General features: G+C 40.8%; 1 protein-coding gene across 1 annotated transcript in view; it reads right to left on the bottom strand.

The window, feature by feature from the left end:
• Positions 1-10781, bottom strand: part of FBXL5 (F-box and leucine rich repeat protein 5) — a 35404-nt gene extending 24623 nt beyond the window's left edge. Inside the window, exon 1 of the mRNA XM_027642947.1 lies at positions 10640-10781. Coding sequence (XP_027498748.1) covers positions 10640-10777 — 138 coding nt within the window. The 5' untranslated portion in view covers positions 10778-10781. The remainder of the gene's footprint in view (positions 1-10639) is intronic.
• Between the last annotated feature and the right edge of the window lie 48 nt (positions 10782-10829).

The raw sequence follows: 10829 nt of genomic DNA on the forward strand, positions 1-10829 counted from the left end.
GCTCGACTTTCCATGCTGAAAAGCAGAAGCCTGAGCAAGTACAGGAGATGGGCACAGAAGCAACTCTCCAGGACAGCCTCCTCACCTCCCACCATTCGTGAATCAGACCTTAATAAAGAAGTGAGTGTGTTTTCTCATGTAGTGTTTCTTTTGATCAACGACTATGTCAAAATAGTTCATTCTACCCATAAGGATCCACAGCACCCCAAAGACCCTTTTCCCCCCAAGAATCCCATTTGCTCCCAAATGCTTGGCATTTTGATTGACTTAAAATGTAAACAAGACTGTAGTGGATAACAGGAAGGTTACACAAATCTACTGTATTTTGTGGTTGGTTTTAAAAAAAAATAAATTCATAAAACTGGTCCTGGTAAAAAAATACCTTCTCATCTTCCTGACTCAAAGTCTTTTTAAGACTCAAAGTTTTCTGCTGAACCTACCTTATCATCCCCAAATCTGAAATAAATTAAGAATCCCTTTGTGTATGCAATTTAAGAACATCTGTTACAAATGTATTGTTATAGAAGTCACTGTAACATGAAACACTTGTATATTCACCTCTGCTGCTGAGGCTTCCAGCAGATGTCCAATTGATGAGGAACTATGGAGAAGATATTGAAGTTTAATGACTATACTTGAATCAGAAATCATTGTATTAAAAAGGCCAGCCAAAGCTGAGAACTGGCTTTTCAGAGGACAGGTAGCCTAGCAACAAAGTCACTCGGTCAGACCTGTAATTTCATTACCAGGCTGATGAAGTCTTGTGATGGGGGACCAAGACTATTAACAGACAGCAGCTGCTCCATTCCGAGATCCACTTTTCACCAGCTCTACACAAGGAAAACTAGTGCAGGAGTTTAGCAGTGCGAGAGGAAAACCATCAGCCCCCAAACTCGGACAGAGAATGGCAAGGGGGTGGAAATGCACTCTACTATGGGTATTTGTTGACTCATCAAAAATATAAAGCACAGTGCATGTGAGCCCTGAACAGCCTTAAAATACACCACACTGAACCAATGATCAGAGCCACAGGTGTTAGATACCTGGGAGTTTTCTGGGCTTTTGAAGACATTATATTTAAACAGCTGAACATTACAGCACAACTTGTTTTATGTTTGGAATGCAAACTCTAATTGAGGAGCAGTATGACAAGAGCAACAGTTCTGGTGACTCCTGAAATTTAGGAATTATTCATAATCCTAACAGCACGAGCAACAGGCCAAACAACATTCAGCCCTTTGTATTGTAAAGTCTGTTTTAAACACTTCAGAGACCTTTGGCCAATGCAAGTATAGCCTAGAAGTAGCCAGGCGCTTTTAAATTCAGTATTAACTTTTTTATTAAATCCTTATTAAAATAAAATAAATGATGCAACTAAAGCATAGCTATGCTTGAAAACTCTTTGTAGCTCAGACAATCACATGCCAGTTTTAGGTGAGTGTCCAACTCACTGGACTACAACAAAGCCATTAACATGCTCAAGATGAATGTACAGAGTTGTAGTAAACACACATCTTTCCATACTCTAAGATACTAAATTTTTGTGCTTCAAGAACAAGATACCAATACTAACAGTAATTTTTATTTATACAGTGCTTCATGTTCGAAACACTCAACTGAAAGAAACTCTACATTCAACTCCTGCATCTCCTTTGTGGGTTTAGTGCTTTAATTAAAAAAATGAAACTTTCTGTCCAACGGAGACAGAGATATTTCTACACACACGATGCTGTGAATAAATAGGGAAGCTCAAGACTCCTAATTAAATCACCAAGTAAAACTCAGTATTTACTTGGTTTCTGGGAGTGTTTTACACATGTACCAATATGGAAAAATGTCTTCTTAGAAGAAGAAAATTAATTTTCCAGTAATGTTAGCTTACAGTGAGTAAACTGAAACAGGTTTTTTCCTAATAACTATGCCAAAAATAGATTGAATGAGTGAAAAAGGTTTGCTCCTTCCTTAAAAATATCCAAGCATATTATGAACTGACAAGGAGAAATCAGCAAACAGGACTAAAGAAAAAGTAAGCTGCTCTTATCAGACTTGCACAGCAGTAAGCAAAGTCTATAGTGTGTTCTAACTTTCCCAGTATCCCTCTATTCCCAACTACAAGCTGGAAAACAACAAAATTATGAGGAAAAAGAACAGGAGAGGGAAAATTGATTTTCCCACTCTCCTCAGAGATTTCACAAATTTAAAATGGAATAACTACTCAAGGTCAAAAAGTTTAACGTGGCTACAAATTCACAAACAGCTTTATTTCAAATGAAGGTTTTCACCACCAGCACCCGCAAATTCTGAACAATTGCTAATGCTAAAAATTCAGTCTGGAATCTAAAAAAAGTTAAAAATATTTTTTCTTCCTGATCTTCTTGATCAATTGTTGTTCTTTTTCATGTATCACAAGTAACATTTTTGACAGGTCAAATTCCTATATATTCTGCTTTCTATGTGTAACCACATTAAGACTTATACAACCAGCTGATAGCCACTGGATGTGAAATAAAAGACACAATATTTCTGATGATCAATGTAGACTAGATTTCTACCACTAGTTAACTCAGTAGATTTAAAACAGTAAAATCTTTTTCATTTTGGAGCCATCAAATCATTTTGGTTAAAAGAAAAAAGATATTAGGATAAATATCAGAAAAAGTTTTTCACTCAGAGGGTGGTTGGGCACTGGAACAGGCTCCCCAGGGAAGTGGTCACAGCACCAAATCTGTCTGAGTTCAAGAAGTTTCTGGACAATGCTGTCAGGCACATGTTGTAATTCTTGTGGTGTCCTGGGTAGGGCCAAGAGTTGGACTCGATGTTCCTCATGGGTCCCTTCCAATTCAGCATATTTGATGATTCTATTCTATGATTCTATGAAAAAAATTATTTTTAGAACAGCACCAGGAAAAAAGAAGTAGCATTACTAGTTCAGTTACAACTTTTCACTCTTACATTTTTAGGTATTATCACTTCACATATGCAACAGCATTAAATGTCAAAGGACAGAAACCTGGACTCTGCAGAGATATTACCTGAATTTTATGTACAAGAAAATGGAGGAACAAAGACCACAACAAGGTGTGCCTGTGTCAATACCAAGAGCATGTGGTTTCATGTTATACTTAATCTGCTGAAAATTAGGGTGTGGGGTGGAGGAGGAAACACAGAAGCAGCAGCCCTGCCCCTGCTTCTAGCTGTACATTCCTGCTGCTTTCCTGGAGTATGTGCTAGCAATCACGCAGCTGCAAGACAAACCCATGGGTTGTACTGATCCAGTAAAATGTTGTGCCTTTTTGCAGATTTGTTTTTTCACCTGGTCAGTGCACTAGTAACACCCAACTATAGGCAATGTCTTTTAGGAATCCATAAGAAGTTCGGTTTACGTGGTTCCCCCAAGGAAGAACTAGGGTGCAGAGACAGCCTAGCAAAGAAGATGACTGTCCCAGTGTCACCTCTCCTTGGCTTACTCTATGTAGAGGTATATGAGATGAACAGTAAGAAAATTAGCTGCTTCATGCTCCAGCTGTTCATATGGGTGAAGCCTTAACTCAGAGGAGAAATACAGTTTTCTACCCTGGGTGCTTTTCTTGGCTGTGGGTCAACTCAAAATAATAGTAATTAATTAGGCAGGTAGGACAGAATCTGGCAGAACTCAACAAGAAATTCAGAACTTTCAAGTGCCCTTCTGTCCATTGTTGTCTTCCCTACACAACCCTGTACTCTGTGTAATCTTGTCAGTTGTTTTGCAGCATAACTAAAATCTTGAAATAGCCTCTCAAAAAAAACCCAAAAAAACCCAAACCAAAACCAAACAACAAACACTGTATTAACTCAAAGATTCAGGCAGACAAAATTATTTTGTTTTTTCAAAGAGCACTGGTAACACAGAAGGTAAAATCTTGTACTCTCTCTATTTTGAAAGGCTAAGGTCAAGCTGACAAATGCCAAGCATAAGAGTACAATGGATATGAAAAACCCTACAGGTATCTCCATTTTTATTTTCCATTTTTTCATTTCCATTTTTATTGGTGTCTTTCACATCACTATCTTGCACTACATACACGTCAATTTTGTCTAATGAATGCCTGTAGATCTGTTTTTGAATCATGAAAAGCTTTTCACAAAGAGATATAAATAACAATATGGGACTGACTGCACCAAGATTTTCAATGATGCAATTGCTGCGAGTGTCAGATCCCCCTGGGGACCACAGGAAAAGCACAACTCGGGAAGCACTGGTAAAATCACCTAAGCCTACTCCACCATGCGGTTTCCACAAGCAAAGGTTTATCAGGGATGGAAGGACACAGGCTGTTACCAGGTCTGCAGAGATAATTTAAAAGCATTTTAAAAAAGAATTTTAAAACATTTAAAAAAATAATTAAAGAAAAATCTAGTAAGGATATGAACTACAAGGGCCTTGAATGAAAGCATGATGAACACTTGCAATGATGCTGTTATTTAGCTGTGTCACATCATTCTAGATGCTGTAGAAGACTTCTTTCCTGTCTTATATCCTCAAGGCTACAGGTTCCCAGAAAGACCTGGTCTTCTGTCCTTCTGTCAGGACATACCTGAAGTCCCATGAGTGAAATAACAGCAGTCTCAAGGCTCCTCCCCACTCTCCCACTGCACAAACACACAAACTACAACCACAGTAAAAATACCTTTGTCCCTCTGCACCAGTCTCACTGCAATTTCCTAACACAGTCAAAAGGAGGGCACTGGAAAAATTCCCCTCTCCAGCTTAATTCATCTTGGCACTAAGTGCAAAAGCAAGAAGCCAAGTCTCTCAAGAATTACAACTTACACTATTTAATCAGTTAAAGCACATTCTAGGATAGCTGCATAAAACCTGTATTAAGACTGATACACACTAATTACAGTGTCTGGATTTTTAGATGAAATCAGTTTCTTTCTTTTTTTTTTTTTTGTGCCACAGAATATGAGACAATAAACCATTGTTGCTTAAAGCAGAGAAGGGCAAAGGTGGGTTGTTACTGCTCTCCAGAACAGGTTGGGAGAGAGGACAAAAGATCAGAGCGATATCCAAAAGGTGAAAATTTTTTTCCTACAATTCAAGGGCAAAACAGCTGATAAGCAAATACTGGGAAATAAAACTGCTACTATGTCTGGCATAAGAAAATACTCTCAGGTTTTTCTTAGGAAGGCAAAAAAGATACAAAAGGGAAGCATCTGACAGGTAAGACAAAATAGGTGTTTTGTTACATTGAAGAAACGGTGAGGTTTGAGGTGGCAACAAGAACTAAAAGCGTCCTGATAAAAGGAGTGAAATCGCCCTGTAGGTCTGAAGAGCTTCACTTAAACTCCAAACAAGTTTTACCACTGTTGTCCCCCATTTCAGACCTCCTCTGACACTTTAGTTAAAACGCATTTATTTTAAAATGCAGATATTTAAAACGCATTGTCACTTCCAGGTTCATCTTCAAAATACTCTTCTTCATAAAAAAAATAGTTCAAAGCTGTCACTTCCCAATAGTCATGACAAAAATTTACTGAACTATTCAGCATCCAGAAGCTAAGATGGAAAGATAACTGGTAGAGTCTCTGATGAAACAGAGATACAGACAATAAATTGTTCACCTATTTCTGGATGCCAATGAGGAGGTTTAATTTCCTTCCATCGAGGAAGGAACTTCCTTCCATCTTCTGCCTGCAATGATAGTATAGCCTACAGTTTACAGACTTACTGGGACTAATCATCCAAAGCAGTTGTTTGTTCATTCTAAACATAGGTGAAGGAAGGTGCTCAATGCTATGGGAATAACCAAATACTATGAATTTCTAAATCAACATACACCCATTTGAAGCAACAGTGGAAAAGGAGTAGCACCGTACTCAAATACTGAAGAGGGATTTCAGAAGGAGAATGAAAGCTTTACCAACATTTGTTGATTATAAACAGAGACACACTTATCTTCACGGAGCAGGCATTTTCTGTTCTCAAGGGCATCAGGGGAAAAAATTTCACTTTGAAATAGTCATAAAGTTGAGAATTTATCTAGTTTTTCAGATTTCAGTCCCCCTGGCTGCCACAAAAAGTGTGATCATAATGTGGTCATATAATGCCCTGCCCAATGCTTTATAATGCCAACTCAACTTAATTCAGGAGTATTTTCACTCCTAAATAGTTCATCATATTACAGATGATATAAAAACATCACAAATTTAACACAGGAAAACAATCCATTCTCTTCAGCGGACATCAAAGCTTGCAAGGAAGAGAAACAACCAATATTAAAGAGAACGGCAAGTTATGAAAAGGAACTTTTTAGGTATATGGAAGTTTTGAAAAGAATCCTACAAAAACAAACAAACAAAAAAAACCCCCACAACCAAAAACCACCAAGAACTTGTCAATGCAGGTAAATTCAACAGAACAGAATTTAGACTTCAAATTAGGAGGACAGAGGAAACAGATTATAAGAGAAGGGATATTTTATGTCAACTATTTAACAGGAAAGGTAGATGACAATAACAAAATTTAACGTCTTCTTTGCTCAAGTCTTCATAAGAAAATTAATCAGGAAAAATATTTAGGGCAATTAATTTTTAACAGAGAGTCAGAAGTGTAGGTTAGCAAAGAAAAATACTACTAAATATTTATATAAGTTCAATGTATTCAAGTCAGCAGAATATGACAAAATTGATCCAATTTCCTGGAAGAACTAGCCAAAGTAATTACTGAATCATGAGAAATAACTGCAGAGATCTTTTGTAGAAAATTAAGATCACAGAAGACTGAAGTCAGGCAAACAGAAGAAGGACCTTAGATGCTTTTGATCAAACACGCAAAGGTTTCACAATAAAGCTGAACTATTAAGGCAGCTGTTTACTCCTGCAGTGGTTAGTCCTGTTCCCTCCTCCCATACTGCCAGCCTGGTTCTGGAGCTTGTCTGACCTCTTAGTGAGCCAGTTTTACTGAATCATCTTTCGCTTCAGTTCCCTAGATGAACTAGCTGCTCATCAAGGGGCTGGCGAAGCACAAAGGATATCATCAACAATTAACCCTTCCAGCAGCAGCAGCCAGTTGTTACCTCCTCTCAGTCACAGTATGAAGTCTCACCCTAGTTTTGAGAGGCAGAGAGAACGACGTGAGAACAAGCCATCAAACATCGCTACCTGCATTATAGGATTTAGAGTGCAACCATTTTTCCTAATGCAGCCTGAACTTGCTGGGTAATTATATAACACAAAGATTTGAAAACATTCTTTGGCTGCAGTAACTCCACAAGAAAGCATGAAGTTTGAAATCCCTAACAGCAAGACCAGGTGTCTTGTCTCTGGGAAAGGCCTAGCCAAAATTTAATCGCCGTCTGTATCTAGACCACAGTCTGCTACTTCAGTAGTCCTGATCTTGAAGCTATTAGAAGTAACAATCAGCCAGCACAGATTTGTTTAGAAAAAAGAATCTGATTTCCTTTTGATAAGATAACTAAACTACTTAAAAGGAAGATGATACAGATCACAATTTCTCCATGATTTTTGATAGTTTTGCCTTACAGAAAACTAATACAGTCTGCAGGAAATGGCAGGGTAGCTCAAGCACTTGCAAACAGTGCTCTCAAGCCACAGCTACCAGTTTCCAGCCAAACCACAATGGGATTTTCAATATATGATCAGTCAAAACCTGTGCTGCCTCATGACGGATACGATACTTTCAGTTGGGAAAGCAGGAAAGCTGGTAACACACAAGTGGCACATTCTCGAGTGTGGGAAACACAAGATCATAATGCGACAACAGAAACTGCCTCTACTGGACATCAACATGCTGACTTGGACGAGTGCATACTTGTATAGGATAGGAGTATAATGACAAATATGAAAGGAAATTTGAGTATCAGTCCTCAGAGAAGCATGGGATTATAGACAAGCACAAAGCGAGTATGCTGCTGTTAAAAAAAGACTGCAGAATAACAAATCTGCTCTACTCAAAACCAGCGTTGTCCCGTTTTGCACAACAGATTTCAGGAAAACACAGACATAATTAAGCTGAGGTTTCACAGTAGCTTAAGTCAATCTAGTTGCTGACTGCCACAGTCCCCCCTCTGTCTCACGCTGGTTTCGGTAGTGACCTGACCAGTGCTTGCTGGCAGCACTACATCAACACAAAAACTAGCCTGCTTCGAAAAAAAAAATGTTTTCTGCCAGCTTAGAGCCTTTGTGAGTCACTTCAAGTCCTGATGGGAGCCAGAGAGGCAGGCAGTCGTAATAGCAGCAGTCAGATAGCTTGAACTGTTAGAGAATGGCAGCTTAGTCCTGACAAAAGCAACAAGTACGCTGGGGTACAGAAAGCGTGACCCATGTGATGAAGTAGAATGAATCAGTTTGCTCGGGACAGAGAACACACAACCAAGATGGAGGACAGGCAACAACTGCAAATCGGAACAAGATTGTTCTGAAAACGAAGAACGGTTCACTAGAGATAGGAAAACAGAATCTGCTCTATTTGTAGCAAAGATGACGTCAGGCATTAGGACAAGGTTTTTAGCTATAAAGACTGTCTGCTGTAGCACTCCACTGCCTACAGGGGGAACATCCTCTAAGCACTTAAAGAATCTTCTTATCATCACAACAGGAGATAGATTTGATAACATTGTGGATTTCCTTAATAAACAGACTTTTAGTTACTGTTATTATCCAAGTCCAGGGCACTGTGTACAACACAGGTAAAACCCACCATTTAAGAATGCAGCAAAGGTACAGTGAGATATCTGTCAGCAACAGCTAACAAAGTAGGATAACTTTCCTAACACACCAAACATTTTAAATGTCCAGTTTACTGTTCTGTCTCACATCAAGTCCTGGAAGAACAAAATCAACCATGTCTCTCTGTCCCAAAGGATTATTTAAATGCCTACAAACTTCATCCATCAGTAACATCAAAACACTTGCCCTGAAAAGCAGAGCATGGATGCACCCATTTCAACCTCACTAACATTTGGTGGAATTTAGCAAATACAGATGCTAACAGACAGCAACTACACAGTGTACAGGGAACCCGATGAACACAGGTAACATGTAATTCACAAAATTAAAGAATCCTCAAGGTCAAACTAAAGTTATAAAGAGCACGGCTTTAAAGATTATAAATGCCACGCAAGCAGAACTACAGTCTTACCTAATTACAGCATCTCAATCACACAAGTAGGAAAGTTTTCCTGGAAGTTTTTCTAGTGCAAAGCTAGCATTACTCTAAAAGTCACAGGCGAGGCACAGACCTCAAGTTCAGAAACAGGGTTAAAGGATGCAAGAATGAATGCTTTAAGAAAAAAGTGCTTTTCATTCACTTCTTCAAAGGAAAAAGGGAGGAAGCAAATTCCTGTATAAAAACTGAAAAAAATCAAATATGATGATCATTACAAACTGGATAGTTTTAATCAAAAATTTTTAGGAAAAACAATCATTCCTGCCCAGGCAGTTTTATCAGTTGTGGTAAACTTGGTCAAAACTTTGTGGAAGGCTCAATAAAAGTAAAAAAATACATCTACAGGAACAAACCCCAAATACAACAATATCTGGAGGTTTAAACAAAACCTGTTCGGTTACCGCCAACAATATGCTGATACGGTTACTGGGGGTCACGGTAGAGGAAGAGCCCCAGGTGCTTGTTTCCCTTCAAGTAAAATCCACTCTGTTAAGACATCATAAGTTTTCCTGCCGCCACGGCTTGAAGTTAACTGCAAATGCACCCACAGATAAAAGGCAAAGTGAAACTACAGAAGGTCTCACCTTCTCCTCTCCCTAGACCCTCTGCTCAGCCCGTTCAGTAAGCTAACCTAGCCAAAAAAACAGCTCGTGTTTTCTTTACCCGATCAGCAAATGGAACAGGTTCACACCAAAGGGCCTGGTGAACCCCAGACCACTACAAGGTGGCATGTGGAGATCGGGAAGAAAGCATGAACTCCCCCATCCTGCTGGCAGCAGTAAGCTATTATACTGTCTCTCAAGTAACTTCACCCTTCTTTTAAACTTGTGTTAGCCAATCTGGTTCTCCAAACAGCTATTTAAGCCCACAGACGGGAGGCACTAGTTCTTTCAGTAGGAGTGCTGGCTGTGAAGTATTTGCCCAAAACCCTCCCACCGCACTCAAAGCTGCTGCAGGGAAGTTTGCCTTTCAGGTGACACACCAGTCTTAGTTACTAACTACCCTGACGCCAGAACAAAAATTATTTTTTGTCTACGAGCAAAACTGCATAGATTTAAAATAAAAGAACGCAGTTAGGGTACCTCTAAACCACTCGCCAGTTAAACTCTATGCATAAAAGAGCAAGCATAGACCGTGAACGGGCAGCACGCACAGTGTCCTGCCTGGCAGGACTGACTGACAAACACCGCCGGGTCTGCCTGCTCAGAGAGCGCCAGGACGGCGGGGCGGCTCAGCCGGTGCCCGGCGCTGGAGAGTGGGACACCCGGCCCTCGGAGCAGCCCGGCAGGGCAGCAAAGGGAGCCCCGGCCCGGCGCGGCACCGCGGCGAAGCGGCACCCGCAGCCCCGGGAGTGGCCGGACAGCGCCTGGTACGAGTTGCCCAAGGGGCCGGGGCGCTGACAGCTGCGCACTCCCCGAGCCCGCCCTCCCGCCCCGGGGCAGCGCGGCGAGGGCTGCTGCCGTACGCTACCTTGTCGCAGTAGAGCCCCACGAGCTGCTTCATGCGCCAGTGCGGGGCGGAGAACACGTCCACCTCCTCGGGGAAGGGAGCCATGTTCTCCCCATGGAGCCGCGCCGCGGGCGGCGGCGCGAGCGGCGGCGCGAGCATCCACACCGCGCCTGCGCCCGCCCCGCGTGACCGCGGCCGCCGGTGCCGCGCC

This window comes from Corapipo altera, unplaced genomic scaffold (genome assembly GCF_003945725.1).
Source record: "Corapipo altera isolate COAL_440 unplaced genomic scaffold, ASM394572v1 22, whole genome shotgun sequence".
Taxonomy (NCBI): domain Eukaryota; kingdom Metazoa; phylum Chordata; class Aves; order Passeriformes; family Pipridae; genus Corapipo; species Corapipo altera.